This window comes from Narcine bancroftii, chromosome 2, assembly GCF_036971445.1.
Source record: "Narcine bancroftii isolate sNarBan1 chromosome 2, sNarBan1.hap1, whole genome shotgun sequence".
In the NCBI taxonomy this organism is placed as follows: Eukaryota; Metazoa; Chordata; class Chondrichthyes; order Torpediniformes; family Narcinidae; genus Narcine; species Narcine bancroftii.
The window spans coordinates 229395415-229414411 of record NC_091470.1 but is presented as its reverse complement, the minus strand read 5'-3'; the positions used below and the strand labels follow the sequence as shown (position 1 = coordinate 229414411).

General features: G+C 38.9%; 1 protein-coding gene across 18 annotated transcripts in view; it reads left to right on the top strand.

The window, feature by feature from the left end:
• The window catches only part of ubr5 (ubiquitin protein ligase E3 component n-recognin 5), a 165403-nt gene that overhangs the window by 61738 nt on the left and 84668 nt on the right, over positions 1 to 18997 (top strand). For all 18 annotated transcript variants that reach the window (XM_069920472.1, XM_069920480.1, XM_069920471.1 and 15 more), the window contains 2 exons: positions 3283 to 3394; positions 16986 to 17140. In XM_069920472.1, coding sequence (XP_069776573.1) covers positions 3283 to 3394; positions 16986 to 17140 — 267 coding nt within the window. The remainder of the gene's footprint in view (positions 1 to 3282; positions 3395 to 16985; positions 17141 to 18997) is intronic.

The following is an 18997-nucleotide window of genomic DNA, read 5'->3' as shown; positions in this document are numbered from 1 at the left end:
CAGAGCCAAATATATGTGTATTGTCTGCTTGGTTACTTGAAACTGCCTTGTAAATAGGAAATGGCATAACCAGTGTCGATCTTGGCTTTATTTGGGGATATTGCAGTCTCAGATCATGTTGTGGAGTGAAAACGGAGGCAGTTTTAACCTGCTTTAAGGAGTATGAAATATGATTGGGCTCTGGGTTGATTTTATCATTTGCTTGCAGATGTCAGTTTTTCCCTTCGATCTTTGTACTTTGAATCTTGCAGGTGCTCTAAAATTTTGTACTGTTATCTGCTCACACCACTTCCAAGATCTGTCTTTGGCAGCTTCAGCTAGTCAGTTAACAAGTTATGAAATTTAACTAGTATATTGATAACTGGTAAGAATTTCAAGGGTCTCAGAAGTATACTGGTATATCAAATGCAACCTATTCTGATCTATAAAACATGCAACACAGAAATTAAATTTTGCACAAATTTAATCTGCACAAGTCACCCAGTGTAATTACAGACATACCCTGTCTTACACTGTTTTGATCAGCTTTGGATTTTGATAGAACATAGTTGGTTCCCGTCCCGAGTGGTCAATCCATGCACTTTCATTCTATCTTTGATCAGATAAAAGTGTAATTTCTGTACTTCACCAGATTGAAGATACAATTAGTGAAGAACCTAATTTTTATTTTTCTTTGCATCTTGTAAAATTAATGACATAATTGATTGGCCATGTGCCTATTTTGGTATGATTTCAGGTTGGTTAGCCATTCTTTCAGTCCCTGTCCTAGGTGGGCAGTCACTGTCCCTATGCAACTGATGATCACTTGGCTCTGTGCTCTATGTCTCCGCCTTCATCCCCATCCTCACCTGATGGGTGTTGCGGGCTGAGTTTGCTGGAGACAGGTGGGGGAGTTGAAGCGAAAGAAGAGCAAACTACATTAGACAAATATTTTCCTAAATAAACAATGTTCACTTGTTGCCAATAAAGATCTTCGTCATTTTTTAGTTTTATATAACCTTTTTAAATATTTTATGCATGTTTACATAAGAATTCTAGGTAAAAGGATAATTATAGGATTGGAATGTATTACATTAAAGTGCATTGTAATAACGCTTTGAACAATGCAGTTTTCCATAACACTGGAATGTATTAACAGGCAGGATATGCCTGTATTTGTTCTTCACCCTCTAGAAATGTACATTTAGTACAATAATATCTAACTTCCTTGGATAAACGTGTATGGCCTCTTGCATGTGCAAATTCTAACAATCCTTTGAGAACTTTCTCTACCTGTCGATACATTTCTTTCTCTTGATTTTAAGTATGCCTTCACTGCAAGCTGACAATTGTTCTTTATTTTTCCTTCTATAATTATTTTACCCCTTTGGTTGTAGAGAATAATTTCAATAACTCCCCATGTTACCATAGCATACTGAAAATACATGATGACCATTCCATTGCTTTTTATCATCTTTAGTGGTGTGCAGAACTAAAGTTGAAAGGGTTTTGCATATAAACTAGAATTTAATTTGGCTTGTGTGATTTTGGTTTTCCTGATGTTACTCCTGATAATCTGATATCTGTAGCCATTATATATTAGTTTGCTTCATCTGAAAATTATTTGAAGTTTAATTATTTATGGCATATATCCTTCAGTTGTGAACTCCAGATTATCGTATTGCAAATAGGTTATTAAAAATTGCTTTAACACAAAATTTTTGCTGTGGATTTCTTAATTGATCCTTCAGTCCAAATAATTTGCATATTCATTTTGTTTTTACCCTTCAGTCTGGGTATTAAAGTTCCCTTTTTCCTCCCTCAAAGAATTTTTTAAATATTTCAGACATAGTCTTTATAGAAATCCAGATCAATTGCCCCTAATGAATTCCTGTTTTGCCAGGTACTTCACTAACTGCATCCTTTTTTAAATTCAGTTTCCCCACAACTGAAGTAATGAGCTAAAGTAATTTCTTCACTTTTCTCTTTGCCAACCATTTGACAATGACATTTTGCCAGTTATGCCTGTTGCAACATTTTCATTAAGAATTTGAAAATCGTGGAGCTTGCGCATATTCTTTCAGGATTTCCTTTGTGGTATCTTAATAACCAGTTTGGAATAATGTCCCTGTCTAATTTTTATCTAATAATGGTTCTCCACATTTGCTCTGTGATCCTAGTATCAGCGTCCCTTATGTAAATGGAGGAAAATTATGCAATGTTCCTATCTTAAAACTTGTTCATATGTGGTAGATAGTCCTTGCTCAGAAGTGCTCATGGAAGCTTTTTGTTTCTTGAAGAATTAATTGCTTTCCATTTTTTATTTCAAAAATTCTCATTCATAAATGTTTACACTTAATCAGTGATCCACTGAGAATTTTTCAATTACAGTGTAGTTAGATTTTATCAACTGCCAGATTTTTTTAAAAAAAAGAACAAATTGGAATCCCTTGTTGATTTACATGATCAGACTACCTCTAAAAGATTTAAGATGGTATCTGCCAACTATAGTTCCTTTGTGGATAAGTTTTTTGGTGTAAAGATTTGGATTTCAATTATTTCACAAAACAACTTCAAACTAATTAATTCTCTGTGATTGCACAGGAGAACAGAGAATGGGTGCCTTTAAGGCTAATTGGACTGAGTCAAAAACTGAAATCATTCTACATTTGTTTTTGCATATTTTAATATGAGATTTCACATCAAAAGTACAGAGTACCTATGGATAGATGTTAAAATTCTCAAAGATACACTACACTTAAAATCACCAATGCCTGAAGAGGGCGCACAAAATCAGTGAACCGGTGTGGACTCAAGGCCAACATGGCCTGTTTCCGCTCCATAAATGGTTATATGGTTATGGTTATTATCTCACCACCCACCCACCCCCAAAATAATCTCTCTTTAAATGTTGCCCTTCAACCATTTTAATAATGGCTTGGTTTCCAACCTTTATTTCCTTTCTGAAGTATCAGAACTGTATTCTGTTCTTCCATTGCCATCTTGTATCCTCATACTTGCAGCACTCTTCACTCACCCATCTTGATATTCATTTGCCCATCATATGTGTTGGTGTTGCACCTTTCTCTCCACATCCATTTGCTTTATGCTGGTAAATGGGCTCCTTTATTTGGGATGTAAGTATTGAAACATTATCCTTTTTCTCATGAATCCAAATATTCAAAATGTGCAGTTGTGGTGTACCTCAGTTAAAGTTGTAAATTTTTAAAGCATTAATATGCTTATTATGAATATATTACAACTACTGATTATGATTTGTATGTTGTGCTTTTCTATCTTTAGGTGGTGAAAACAGGTGGAACACCAAAGATTCCAGACTGTTTCCAACGGACTCCTAAAAAGCTTACTATTCCAGACAAAGCCGAGATTCTTGCAGTGAATGTGGATTCAAAGGGTGAGTTCAGATGCTTGTACTTCTGTTTTTAATAAAACCACTGCTGAAAAATTGAACATTTTTTTTATTGCATGTGTAATAATTGACTTCTTGTATTTCGTTCTGGCCACATATTTAAGACAACCTTATTGCTGATAAATCCAGCAAGTGTAATGTCATAATGAAAATAATTTTAATCTTTGTAAACTGTGCAAATTGGTGTGGAAGGTGAATTTATTAATTGTACATTTTCTCATTTAGAAGAAAACCCAACTAGTGAACATACACTTTGCACTCTATTTCCCTTAAAATAGAAAAGGGACAAAAGATCAATGATTCAAAATTATTTAGTCCAGTCTGAAACCAAGGTCTTGCAGTTTGCTTTGTTTAAATGATGAACAATATGTACAAATGTACTGGAGAACCTCACCAGGTCACACAGCATCCTTGGAGGTAAAAGATAGCAAATATTTTGGGCCTGAGCCCTTCATCAGGAATAAGATAAACAGGTAAATGCTTGAATAGATGGGGTGGGGGGTGGGTGGGGAACAAGGAGGGGAAGAGGGGAAAGCACAGGCTAACAGGTAATGGGAAAACATGTAGGAGGGTTGAAGAGAAAGAAAGGTGAGAAGTGATGAGGTGAGAGGGTAGAGGCTAAGAAAGGTAGCTCTGATGCGACGATGAAGGGAAGCGGGTGGTGTGTGGAATTAAAATGGTGGTCCTTGTTGCAGCAAACAGAGTGAAGGTGCTCAACCAAATGATCTCCCAGTCTTTGTTGAGTATCCCTGATAAAGAAGAGGCTTCATTGGGAACATTGGATACAGTGGATGACCCCTATAGATCACAAATGAAGCATTGCCTTTCTGCATTTTTTTTGGCTTCATGAGATTCCTCCCAGTTAGACAATAAAAATTGCACACAATGCTCCCAAGTGCAGTCTCACCAATTTCTTGTACAATTGTAACATGACATCCTGATTTTTGTACTCAGTGCCCTGACTAATGAAGACAGATGTGCCATACTGCCCTCACCATCCTGTCTGTCACTTCTTTTGAGAAAATGTGTACCTGTATCTCTATGGGTTTTCTGTTCTGCAATACTCCCAGAGCCCTGCCATTTCAATTAATTCCCAGACTGGAAGATAGTAACCTTAACTGCACCATTTAAGAAGTGAGGAAGAGGGAAGATGAGGAACTGTTGATGAATTATCCTAAAATTCAGAGGGGAAAATGGTGAAAGGGCACAAAAAAATCAAAGGATTAGACAGCGTCAGTGTGAATTTATGAAAGAGAAATCACGATCAAAAATGTTACAGCTGCAGATTTGATAACGGGGAAGGGCCAAATGTGGTTTTAAACCTTAAGATATTCAAGATTATTGTGTCATGTTATAAAACAGAAAATGTGATACTGCACAAAATTTCCATTAGTCTACTATAAGGCAAAGATTCACTATCAGCAGAAATTGCCTGGTGCCCCTTACAACCAGAGAAATAGAAGGAAAAGAGTCACTGAATGTCCATGGCTTTGCCTCCAGCATTTCCCCAGCCATGCATCCTGCAATCAAAACCATCAACAATCTGATCTCCAGATGCATGCCTTTGACACGGTCAGGAAGCCTCCAGCATCCTCTCGCATCTCATACCTGGTAACCCCTTTCAGCCAATCTCCAGCAGTCCACAGCCTGGTGTAAGTCCTTTGACTGCAGTCAAAGCCCAGAGCCGAAGTGGGTTCCTCTTCTTGAGTCATCAACAGCCTGCCGTCTGTATGCTTTTCAGCCTCTGGTCCCTCACTGGTCTGCCACCGTGGTCAACATCCTCAGCTTCTCCTTCTCATATGGTGGGGGGGGGTGGGTTGGGAGTGTTCTCCCTGTTTTCTGGTGCCCTGCACCAGTCCTCTGCTTCCCTGGAATCTGCAACCCCTTGTAGCTGCTGCCAATCATAGACATGTGATTGCTGGATTTTAAAATAAACCACTGTCAGCTCCTTCAACAGACTTTTTAAAGTTTGTACAGAACCAACAGTTGGTTGAACCCCATGGGAAGCACTGCGACTTCATTCCCGCTCCATGCGAGTCCGCACTCGTGGCAGTGCTGCCATTTGTCTTGAGTTTCTGTAATGTGCCATGAAATAATTTTTAAAAAAATTAGATGAGAGATGGAATGAGAATGAATTGACAGACAAAAGACAAAATAGTATCTCTTTCAGGCTGAGAGAATGCAATGTATGTTGTGCCACTGTATTCTGGTCCTTCACAATCTACACAAGTATAATGAATCTAATATTGCTGATAAAGCAAAGCTGATGAGTGATGGGAAGGATGCAGAATGGCATCAAGGATGCAACGACAGGTTGTGTGAATGGATATAGAATATAATGTCAAAAAATATCAAATTGTCCACTTTGGTATAAAAGAAAAACTTGAACTTTTACATGATGAAAGAATGAAAAGTGTTATTCAGCAGGACCTTAGTGTTCTTACTAATTCGCTGGCCTTTATGGGGGAGTGGGGGGGTGGGGGGGGAGAGGAAATAAGTTGAAAGTGAATGCATCTAACAAAAACTTTGTGTAGCGAGATCAGACTTGGAATGTTGTGTACAAGTCGAATCTCTATAATTTGGGAACGTTCCAGTCGTGATGAAGGGAATGCAATGGAGAATCATTGAAATTAAGCCGAGATGATCGATAATTCCTTGGAATCAGAGGCACTTTAATTGAAGCAAACAGCACATCAATTGGGCTTTACATGGAAGATGCAAAGATGTTGATTTCTCTGGCTGGGGTGGTGAGAACAAATCCTCACTAGCTATAGAAGTCATCCATTGAAGATGGGTTGAGAAGAAATTTCTTGGAGGCTATTGCATCATTTTGATTGTTCCCGTGTTCTTGTTAACTAAAACAAGTGCCAGTATGATTTTTTAAAAAATCAATATTTAGATCCAGCAATAGAGTAACTTCAACCATGCGATTAGTGACATTTGAAGAATGGGGAGAAAAAAATCATAAGTATTCACAGGAACTTATTTTGAGAGTTTAACATGGATAAAGTGTTCAATCCTCTTATATTGACCTCTTCACAGAAATGGAAGAAAATAGAAAAAGTGACCTACAGAAAAGTTGAATTCAAGTCATTACCAGTTTCTAAAAGGACAATGTATGTTGGTACTTTATCTAAATGCCTATAGCATTCAAATCAAGGTCAATGAACTTGTGGCACAATTTAGTAAAAAGAGGTTCAGGATGCAGGATGGAGATGATGAGGCATGAGATTGGGTTGATAGAGATGATACAAGATTTATGGAACAGAATTTTAAATCCTTCTGAGTAGAGATAAAGAATAGTAAGGTGGGGGGGGGGGGGAACTGGTAGATGTAGTCTCTGGGACAGCAAATAGCATTACAGACACAGGCAATAAACCAATAAATACCTGATGTACACGAGTGGAACTATAATTTTCATGGGGATTTGAACTTGCACATTGGGTAAATCAAGTTGGTTGAGATGCACCTTTTCACAGTAGGGAATTTCAGGGTTATGGAGAAAAATTAGGGAAATGAATCAGAGTCCACAGCCAAATCAGCCATTATCTTGTGAAATGGCAGAGCAGGCTTCATGGTCCAGGTGACTAACTCCTGCCCTGATTTTTTTTTTTAATGTTCTCGTAAAGTGTTCATCATAAAAGAATGAATGAATGAGAGTTTATTGTCGTTCACACAAGCACAATGTACAGCTGTAAAAAAAAAAAAAAAAACTCTTGCGTGCTGCAGCCTCCTTTTTCGGATGTGCTTTGTTGACCACGGTTTTGGATTTAACACCATCATCTCCTCAAAACTGATCAGCAAGTTCCAAGTCCTGGGACTCAACACCAGACTGTGTAATTGGATTCTTGATTTCCTCACCACCAAACCATAATCTCCATGGCTGTGGGGACGCCAATACCCCTGAGCGTAAAGCCCTACAAAATGTAGTGGAGACAGCCCAAGGCATCACAGGTAAAACCAAGAAACATCTAGGGGAAAGCTGCTGTCGGTGATCAGCAGCAATTATCAAGGGTCCACACCACCCAACGGACGCTCTGCTCTCGCTGCTAACATCAGGAAAGAGGTATAGGTGCCACAAAACTCTCACCACCAGTTGCAAGAACATTTGCTATCCCTCCACCATCAGACTCCTCAGTGACAACTCAATCAGGGACTCATTTATTTTTTTTCATTTTATTGTTTTCTTTTTTCCTTTTTGTATTCCACAGTTGTTTGTTTTTATTTATGTGTGTACATTATGTACAGTTTTATTTTTGCACTACCAATAAGTGGTAATTTGGTCTCACCTGCAGGAAATAGAAAAGCACCACAGGGCTGCATTCTTAGCCCCCTGCTTTACTCACTTTACATCTTTGACTGTGCAGCTCGGTTTGCCAACATCAATAAATTTGCTGACGATACCATGGTAGTGGGTTGTATTAAAAGGTGTGATGAGTCAATGTACAGGAGGGAGATTGAAAACTTGGCTGAATGGTGCACCAATAATAACCTCTTTCTCAGTATCACCAAAACCAAAGAGCTGATTGTTGACTTCAGGAAGGGAAAACCAGATGTGTATGATCCAGTGATCGTGGAATTAGATGGAGAGTGTGTGCAAATTTGAGCTCTTGGGAGTCACTATCATGGATAATATTTCCTGGACCCAACACACCAATGGCATCATGAAGAAGGAATGTCAGTGCCTCTAGGAGTTTGTGGAGGTTTGATGTGACGTCAGACACCATGGAAAATTTCTACAGATGTGAGAGGAAATGTGCTGACCAGCTACATCATAGTCTGGTATGGAGACACTAATAACCCCAAGCATAAAGCCCCGTAAAAGGTGGTGGAGACAGACCAGGACATCACAGGCAAAACCCTCCCTGCCGTTGAGAACATCTACAAGGAATGCTACTACTGTTGGAGAGCAGCAGCAATCAAGTTTCCACACCATCCAGCACATGCTCTGTTCTCGTTCCTACCATCAGGAAAAAGGTATAGGTGCCACAAGACTCGTACCACTCTTATATTTGCACTTATTGATTATTTTTCTCCTTGCATTGCACGGTTCGTTTGCATTTCTTTGCACTTTTCTATATGAGTTTAAATTAGTGTTTCTTGATGGGTTCAGGCCTTGGTCTGCATTGATCCCTGCCTTGCCATCAATTGGAATGTCAAGGATATCCTGCAATCCTGAAGAAAAGCAATCAAAGTTGCCTAATAACGTTTGCCAATCCTTGCTGCAAAATATGCTGAGAATAGGCATTGATTTAATATGAGATTCAGTCTTGACCTTCTTGCAAAGTAGATGATGGATTATGCTGATCTTGGATGATTTACAGTTCTGTGGTATTTGATTCCAATGCATGTCTGTGAGTAGTAATAGCTTTGTGCTGCATATACTGAAGCTGTGCTTTTTCCCTCTTGAAAGCTTGCTATTGCCAGAAACTTTACAAACCTTCCAGGTAGATTTAAAGAAAAGTAAAGTTTGCCTTTAACTACTGGAAATAAAATATAAATAAAACCAAGCCAGCCACTTATTGTACTTTTTACTGTTGGTGACTGGCTTAAGTGGGGATTGCACTACTTGTAAAATTGAGTGGCTGGTTGATGAGAGTTGGTGATGCAACAGGATTCTTGATGTCCTCATTGGAAGATCACAGTCCGTACAAATTGGAAACAACGTTGTCTTTTCACTGATGATCAACACGGACGTGCCTCAAGGATGCATGCTCAGACCACTGCTTAACTTGCTCTTCATCCATAACTGTGTGGCCAGGCAGAATTCGAATGCCATTTACAAATTTGCCATTTCACCATGGTTGTCGGCCGAATCACAGAAAGTGTGCAGGAGGGAGAAAGATCAGCTTGCATTCAACACCTTGCATTCAACATTAGCAAAACCAAGGAGATGATTGTGGAGTTCAGGAGGAAATTAGGAGAACTCAAACCACCCCTCATTGAGGGGTCAGAGTGGAGAGGGTCGAGAACTTAATTCCTGGGTGTCAACATCTTTGATGATCTGTCCTAGAGCCTCCCAAGTCGATGCAATCATAAAGGCTATACTTTGTGAGGAGTTTGGTTTGAGGAGAAATTGGGGCGCTGCCGCTGGTATGGACCCATGGAAAGCAGGAAGCAGAGTCAAAGCGCTCCTGCAGGGTCCAACTGCTATCAGCTCCATACATTATTTTAAAATTTTGCGACCAAGATGGGGGCACCTATGAACTGCAGCAGCCATGAGTGGTTGCAAGCTCTGGGGAAGTAGAAGACTGGTGCAGAAAACCAGAAAACAGGGAGAACGTGCCCCTTTTGAGAAGAATCAGAGGAGACGACTCACGCGACTGTGACCATGTGGCGGACCAGTGAGGGGTTGAGCAGCTGAAGAACACATAGGCTGTTGGCAACTCAAGGTGAGGAACTCCTGCAGACTGCGAGCTGCTGGCAGCTGTGATCGAGGGATTTACAACCGGCTATGGACTGCTGGAGACTGGCTGAAGGGGGTGCCAGGAGTTGGAGCTGGAACGTGTGAGGGTGCTGAGGATTTCCTGCTCGTGTTGGAGTTTCGGGTCCTGGAGCTCGTTCTGCTGCTAGTTCGATCTCTTAGTGGCTGCGGGTATTGCACAGCGCTGGATTTGAATCCACAGTCAGTTGATGACTCTGTGGGGGGTGGGTGGGGGGAGTTGGAGGGGAATTTCTCTTTTGCATCTTTCTCCGATTAAGAGGCAATTCAGGCAATTTCTGCCAATGGCGAATCTTCCTGCTTTTCAGCAGACTAAAGCATATTTCTGTGTAATATTGCACTGTTTTTACTTCATGACAATAAAAAAATCTTTTGTTAAATAATTATTTATTTTTTCACACTGTGAACCATATCAACCAAAATACATACAAACATTTCACTCTTAAATATACACAGTGGCATTTTCTCCCCCTTTTTTCCCCTTTCCTTCCCTCCCCCCTTCCCATCCCCCTCCAAAACCAATAAATATTCAACATATACAATAAAACCATTAAACAATGTCATCACACAATGAAAATAAACAAGAAAAATGTGTCATCTAACACACTGGATCAAGTCGTTTTGTCTTACCATTTTAGGGAGTGGACATCCGAGGCAAGCCCTCTCTGTTATGTTCTGTGTACGGTTCCCAAATTTGTTCAAGTATGTGACTTTATTTTTTAAATTGTTATTTTTCTAATGGAATACATTTGTTCACTTCCATGTACCATTGCTGTATTCTCAGGCTCTCTTCTGATTTCCAAGTTGACATTATACATTTTTTTGCTACAGCTAAGGCTATCATAATAAATCTTTTTTGCGCTTCATCCAGTTTGAGGCCTAATTCCTTACTTCTTATATTACTTAGAAGAATGATCTCTGGATTTTTTGGTATGTTTTTATTTAATATCTGATTTAGATCTTCCCAAAACATTTTCACTTTCTCACATGCCCAAATTGCATGTACTGTTGTTCCCATTTCCTTCTTACAGTGAAAACATCTATCTGGTAGTGTTGGATCCCATTTTTTAAACTTTTGGGGCGTGATATATAACCTATGTAACCAATTATACTGTATCATGCGTAACCTTGTGTTTATTATATTCTTTATAATTCCAGAACATAACTTTTCCCATGTTTCATTTTTTAATCTATATGTTTAAATCTTTCCCACTTTTTGGGTTTATAGCTTGTTTCATCATTTTCCTTCTCTTGCAGCTTGATGTACATGTTCGTTATAAATCTTTTTATTATCATTGTTTCTGTAATCACATATTCAAAGCTGCTTCCTTCTGGTAATCTGTCTGTTTCCCAATTTATTCTTTAAGTAAGCTTTCAGTTGGTGATATTGCAAACATTGTACCATGAGTTATTCCATATTTGTAGTTCAATTGTTCAAATGTTAATAAATTATTTCCCAAAAAACAATTTTCTGTTCTTTTAATTCCTTTTCTCTCCCATTCTCTAAAGGAAAAGTTATTGTAAAAGGGATTAGCTGATTTTGCATCAATAATAATTTTGGGATTTGGTAATTTGTTTTTTTCCTTTCTAAGTGGATCTTCCATATATTGAGTAAATACTGGTGAGCCAGTATTGCACCAGCTTTTCATCCCACTTATAAAGTATATGTTCCAGTACCTTCTCCTCTATTTTATCTAGTTCTATCTTAATCCAGTCTGGTTTTTCCCTTGTCTGGTAAAAATCTGATGAATACCTTAATTGTGCTGCTCTGTAATAATTTTTTAAGTTTGATAACTGCAAACACCTTGGTTGTACCTCTGTTAATTTATCTAACACTATCTTCGGCTTCCCCCCTTTCCACAAGAATTTCCTTATTATTCTCTTTAGTTCATTAAAGAATTTCTCTGTTAAGGGAACTGGTAACAATTGAAATAAGTATTGTATCCTTGGGAAGACATTCATTTTAATGCAATTTACCCTCCCTATCAATGTTAGTGGTAAATCTTTCCAATGTTCTAAGTCTTCCTGCAATTTCTTTATTAGTGGCTGATAATTTAGTTTGTACAGATAGCTTAAGTTATTATCTAACATAATACCAAGGTATTGGATTGCTTGTGTTTGCCATTTAAATGGTGATTCTTTTTTAAATTCTGTATAGTCCGTGTTACTCATTGGCATCACTTCACTTTTATTTGCGTTGATCTTGTACCCCGATATTTCTCCTTACTCCTTCAATTTCTTATGTAATTCTTTTATTGATATTTCTGGTTCTGTTAAGTATACTATGATGTCATCTGCAAATAAACTGATTTTATACTCCTCCTTTATTTTTATCCCTTTTATTTTATTTTCTGTTTTTATCAGTTCTGCCAATGGTTTTATTGCTAAAGTGAACAGTGAGGGGATAATGGACATCCCTGTCTTGTTGACCTACTTAATTTAAATTGGTTCAATACATATCCATTTACTGTTACCTTTGCCAATGGTCCATTATATAATGCTTTGATCCAATTAATATATTTTTCTGGTAGATTGAATTTCTGTAATACTTTAAATAAATAATTCCACTCTACTCTGTCAAAGGCTTTTTCTGCATCTAGAGCAACAGCTATTGTTGGTTTCTTATTTGCTTGAACTGCGTGAATTAGATTAATAAGTTTGCAGACATTATCCGCTGTTCGTCTTTGCTTAATAAATCCAGTTTGATCTTGTTTTACTATTTTTGGTACACAATCGGCCAATCTGTATGCTAATCATTTCGCTATTTTATAAATCTGAATTAAATAGAGATATTGGTCTATATGATGCTGGTGTTAGTGGATCCTTCCCTGTCTTTAGTATTACTGTAATTATTGCTGTCTTACATGAACCAACAAGGTCGGGTCAGATACGGCAATGAGCTCTCTGAACCCTTCTCCATTAACAATGGCGTGAAGCAAGGCTGTGTTCTCGCACCAACCCTCTTTTCAATCTTCTTCAGCATGATGCTGAAACAAGCCATGAAAGACCTCAACAATGAAGACCCTGTTTACATCCAGTACCGCACGGATGGCAGTCTCTTTAATCTGAGGCGCCTGCAAGCTCACACCAAGACACAAGAGAAACTTGTCCGTGAACTACTCTTTGCAGACGATGCCGCTTTAGTTGCCCATTCAGAGCCAGCTCTTCAGCGCTTGACGTCCTGTTTTGCGGAAACTGCCAAAATGTTTGGCCTGGAAGTCAGCCTGAAGAAAACTGAGATCCTCCATCAGCCAGCTCCCCACCATGACTACCAGCCCCCCCACATCTCCATCGGGCACACAAAACTCAAAACGGTCAACCAGTTTACCTATCTCGGCTGCACCATTTCATCAGATGCAAGGATCGACAATGAGATAGACAACAGACTCGCCAAAGCAAATAGCGCCTTTGGAAGACTACACAAAAGAGTCTGGAAAAACAACCAACTGAAAAACCTCACAAAGATAAGCGTATACAGAGCCGTTGTCATACCCACACTCCTGTTCGGCTCCGAATCATGGGTCCTCTACCGGCATCACCTACGGCTCCTAGAACGCTTCCACCAGCGTTGTCTCCGCTCCATCCTCAACATTCATTGGAGCGCTTTCATCCCTAACGTCGAAGTACTCGAGATGGCAGAGGTCGACAGCATCGAGTCCACGCTGCTGAAGATCCAGCTGTGCTGGGTGGGTCACGTCTCCAGAATGGAGGACCATCGCCTTCCCAAGATCGTGTTATATGGCGAGCTCTCCACTGGCCACCGTGACAGAGGTGCACCAAAGAAGAGGTACAAGGACTGCCTCAAGAAATCTCTTGGTGCCTGCCACATTGACCACCGCCAGTGGGCTGATATCTGTGCATCTTGGCGCCTCACAGTTTGGCGGGCAGCAACCTCCTTTGAAGAAGACCGCAGAGCCCACCTCACTGACAAAAGGCAAAGGAGGAAAAACCCAACACCCAACCCCAACCAACCAATTTTCCGCTGCAACCGTGTCTGCCTGTCCCGCATCGGACTTGTCAGCCACAAACGAGCCTGCAGTTGACGTGGACATTTACCCCTCCATAAATCTTCGTCCGCGAAGCCAAGCCAAAGAAACATGAATCTGGCAAGTTTTGTGTCTCTTCTATCTGGTTCCTTATTTCCAGGAGAGGAGGAATTAATAACTCTTTAAATGTTTTATAGAATTTGATTGGCAATCCATCCTCTCCAGGTGTTTTATTTTTCAGCAGCTTTTTTTAATATATTCTGTACTTCCTCTATTTCAAATGGTTTTATCAGTTTGTTTTGCTTCTCTTTTTGCAATTTCGGCAGTTCAATTTTAGCTAAAAACTCTTCTATTTTATCATCTTTCCCCTCATTTTCAGTTTGGTATAATTGTTCATAAATTCCTTAAAGTTCTCATTAATCTCCATTGGATTATATGTAATTTGTTTGTCCTTTTTCCTTGATGCCAATACAGTTCTTTTAGCTTGTTCTGTTTTAAGTTGCTCGGCTAATATTTTGTTTTTTTTTCTCCTAGCTCATAATACTTTTGCTTTATTTTCATTGTTCTTCTCCACCTTATGTTTGTAGTGTTTCATATTATTTTTTTTTGTCCGCCAATTCTCTTTTTGTTACATCATCCCTTGTTGCTGTTCCTTTTCTGTACTTACTATCTCTCTTTCCAACTGTTCTATTTTCCGAATGTAGTCCTTTTTCATCTTAGTTACATAATTTATTATCTGCCCTCTAATGAAAGCTTTCATTGCATCCCATAATATAAATTTGTCTTTCACTGATTCCGTATTTATTTCAAAGTACGTTTTCATTTGGCGTTCAATAAACTCTCTAAATTGCTGTCTTTAACGTGGAGAAATTCTGACTGGTTGCATCACTGTCTGGTGCGGAGGTGCAATCGTTCAGAATGGGGAAAAAACTCCAGAGGGTTGTTGGTACCAGCCTTCATTCAATTTATGACATCTAGTGTCTTAAAGCAGTCTCTATCTACAAGAATCCCTACTACCCTGGCCATGCCCTCTTCACACTGCTACCATCAGAAAAAATGTACAGGAGTCTGAAGACTAGCACCCAGCGGCACAAGAACAGCTTCTTCCCCTCTGCCATCAGATTTCTGCATGAACAGTGAACCACAGACACTACCATTGTCTTTTTCTTGCATTATTTTATTTTGAAATGTGGTTTATAGACATGTTTGCTCTGTGATGCTGCCACAAAACAATAAATTTTATGACGTGTTCATGACAATAAATTATAATGTATATAAGTACAATGTACAGATGCACCAAACTTGCAGTAGCCACATGATATGTAAGATACTCGAACTGCAGTAGTACATATTACCACAATATTCCAAGCCTGAAGACTGTCTACTACTCTAGATACTGTATATTATTGTAGATATATGTTGAACAATTTACAGTTAGCGTAGCAGTTTGCACAATGCTTTAAAGCACCAGCTACCAGGTTCAAATCCAGTGCTCTCTGTAAGGAGTTTGTACGTTCTCCCACTGTCTACCTGTTCTTTCCCGTACACTTTGGTTTATTTCCACCTTCAAAATGTGCAGGAGTTGTGGGTGTAACTGGGCAGCACAGGCTTGTGGGTGGAAGGGCCTGATACTGTGCTGTACGTCTAATTGAAAACTTAAATGTATTTAAAAAGATTAAATATTCACAGTCGCAGTTAGTGCGACCTGAGGGGTGGAAGGTGAAAAGTGATCGTAGTGCTGTAAGCATATCTTTTGAGTGCTGAAGAAACAGATGTGAAGAAATTTAGGGTTAGGATAGTATGGGGAGCTTAAGAACCTGATGACTGTTGGGGTGGGGGGAGGAGACGGTTCTTGAACCTGGAGGTGCTGGACCACAGTTCTGCATCTTCTGCCTGAAGGTGGCTGCAAAAAGAGATTGTGGCCTGTATAATGTTGGCTGCTTCCTCAAGGCTTTCTCCAGCCACAAAGCTCACTTTATTTATGATCTGTGTTGAGGTGGAGTAGGGAGCGCAAGCACGCAACCTCCACAATACCCTGATGAGTGCATTTAAACAAGCAGACATGGAAATGGGAAAACCTCATCTGCCAGTAGTTCTGTAATGAATTGTCATCCTGAGTCCAGTACATCAGCCCATTAATTTCCATAGTTTTATGGGGTTTTTTGTACTTTTTGTATCTCTTGGGTGCAGTTCAGAGTGACTTGCCCTCTGCTTTTGTAAGCCATTTTGGCTTGATGTTTCTCTTGACTGGTTTGTTGATCATTGTTGCTTAAGTAACATTTTTAAAGTAGAACTTTTTCTTCATTCACTAATCTAAATACTGCTTTGAATAATTTATTTGTTAATTTGCTCCATCAGATTAGCCTTTGTTTACTCAGTTTATTTCTGAACTTAGCAATTAGCACAATGCCTTTACAGTGCCAGCAATTGGGACCGGACCTGGGTGCAATTCCTGTGCTGTCTGTAAGGAGTTTGTGCGTTCTCCCCATGTCTGCATATGTTTTTCCTCTGGGGACTCCAGTTTCCTCCTACCCTTCAAAAAAAAATGCAGCAGGGTGTAGGTTAATGGGGTGTAATTTGAACGGCATGAACTTGGGGCTGAATTGGTATGTTACAGTGCTGTATGTCTAATTTTTTAAAAATTAAAATTTAATTTATTTTTAAATTTCCAGCTAAGGTTATGATTTACTAGATTTTCTTCCCACCAACTTGACAGCAAATTATTGGAAAAGAAAGCGAGTCCACATGTTGAGAAACATTGTAATTTTTTTTTCCTTTATAAACCGAGGTCTTCACAGTTGAATGTTTTTCCATCACAAGTATTGGCACCCTTGAGCATAATCTTCCCTAAACTTAAAAGGATGCACCTGTTTTTAAACAAAATGACAGTGAAAATGCTTTTTTTCATTTCTTCTTGACCTACAACAGTTCCTTTACAGTGAAATACTGCTTAAAAGAACTGTATGTTGTGTACAGTTTCATGCAGTAACTTTTGATGGGGTATTTGAAAAGTTATTGCTCAATGATGGTGACCCTTTAAAAATGATGATCAAAATGACTGCAGTAATGAATATCGTTGAATTATTAAAGTTGCACAATAGTTGATTATTTTATAAAATTTGATTAATCATTTTGTTGTGATCACTAGGTGTTCATACTGTGCTAAAGACAGGAAGTTGGGTACGCTACTGTATCTTTGACCTAGCTACGGGTAAAGCTGAACAAGAGCATAACTTTCCGACAAGCAGCATTGCTTTTCTTGGTCAGAACGAACATAATGTAGCAATTTACACAGCTGGGCAGGTACGTAATATTTTAATTAGCTATTTCTAGAATGTAGTCCAATATCAATATCACTGTCAAGATCGAAAGTTGTTTTTTTTTCAAATTTTTCCAAATTTTTAAGTGGATTTCGGTGTGTATTCCAGTATACATGTTTGTTGCTAGTGGCTGAGGGTAAATTTTAACCACACATCTTATCATAATATTGTGGACTGGGCTTAACCATCGGGGCTAAAATAGATGCAACAGATATTTCAATCTCAAATCCACAGTCAGTCATTCCTGACAAATGAAATGCAATTACCATGGTTAGTCAAAAAAAAAAATCGTGCACAATCTCAGGTGGATAATATGGGTTGAATTTGTTAACTAAATTAGTTTCCACTCCCCCCCACACAGACTCTTTGAGGGACTGGGACTATGTGCATAGCTTTATTTGACGTGTGGGTCCAGTGGAAGCTGATTTTGATAACTGTATACCTGTATTGGATTCATTTTGCTTTAAAACCTGCCTAGTCATTAAATCTATTAATTTCTCTGTAAATTTAATAGTCTAACAAATAAAGCTGAAGAACCCAACAACTTGTACCCAAACATAGCATACAAATAATGCAAATAAAAATTCAGCATGTTTCTTTAGAGACATTGTAATGCCCTTGCTTTACCTAAAGTGCAATATGACAAGGGGTAATGTGCTGAGACTGTGCTGTACAAGGGATATTTTTTCTCCCACAGGCTCCCCCAAAAAACTTCCTTTAGTGCCTTTTTTTGCTTTTTATGAACAAGGGTAGATATTAAGATGTTGTTGAAATTATCAGTAATTTTATCAGTAAACGAAAAATGTTTTAAATGCTCTTTTTCCATTGCTTAAGGTGCAGCTGTTTATATTCACTATGTATGGAGAACACTGACTAGCCCAGGGTTTTTGTTTGCCCCAATAGCTTTTGTAGTTGTGACTGAGCTGCCTTCACCAGTCCTGTGAAGGAATTCAATGGTATTGGATAGGTAATTGCACGGTACTTTTTTGGGGGTGCCAAAGAATGTAAAAGGATGTGAATCAATTACAGATATGTGAAAAACATGGCAGATGGTGTTTAATCCAGACCAGTGTAACATGTCACACTTAGTCAACTGCAAGGGGAACCATATATATTTAATGGTAGAACTTATAAAATCATTGATGTGCAGAGGGATCAAAAGATTTGGGTGTATAGCTCCTTGAAAGAGGCCATGCAAGTAGATAGGGTAATAAAGAAAGAAACTGGTGTATTTGCCTTCATTGGGCAGGGATTGGGTGTAAAAGTAAGGAAGTCACATTACACCATTATAAAAGTGGTTGAATTTCATGTGGAATATAGAGTGCCATTTTGTTTACCCCATAAAGAAAGGATGTGGAGGCTATGGCAAGGATTAAATAGAAATTTACCAGGATATTGCCTGGGATCAAAAGGTATGAGTTGTTAGGAGAGGATGGACAAACTTGTGCTGTTTTCTCTGGAACGTCATGGGCCAAGAGGAGGCCTGATGGATTTTTTTTTTAAAAAAAGGTATTGATAGGGAAGACGGTCAAGATCTTTTTATCTCAGAGTAAAAATGCCACCAATTGTAAGACATGTTTAAGGTGGGGGGTGGGGGGGGGGGTTAAAGAAAACATGATGCAATTAAGTACAACATTAGGAGATGCTTGGAATGGGCTGCCAGGAGTGAAAGGAGGGGCAAAAAATAAAGTTAGAGGTTTCTAAATAGAGGGTAAAATATGTAGGAAATAGTGGTATGTATCATGTAAACAGCCAAGTTCATGTTTAATTTGGACATCATGTTTGGCACAGACAGGTGGGCTGAATGGCTTGTTCCGTAAGGTTTAAAGTTTCTTTTGTT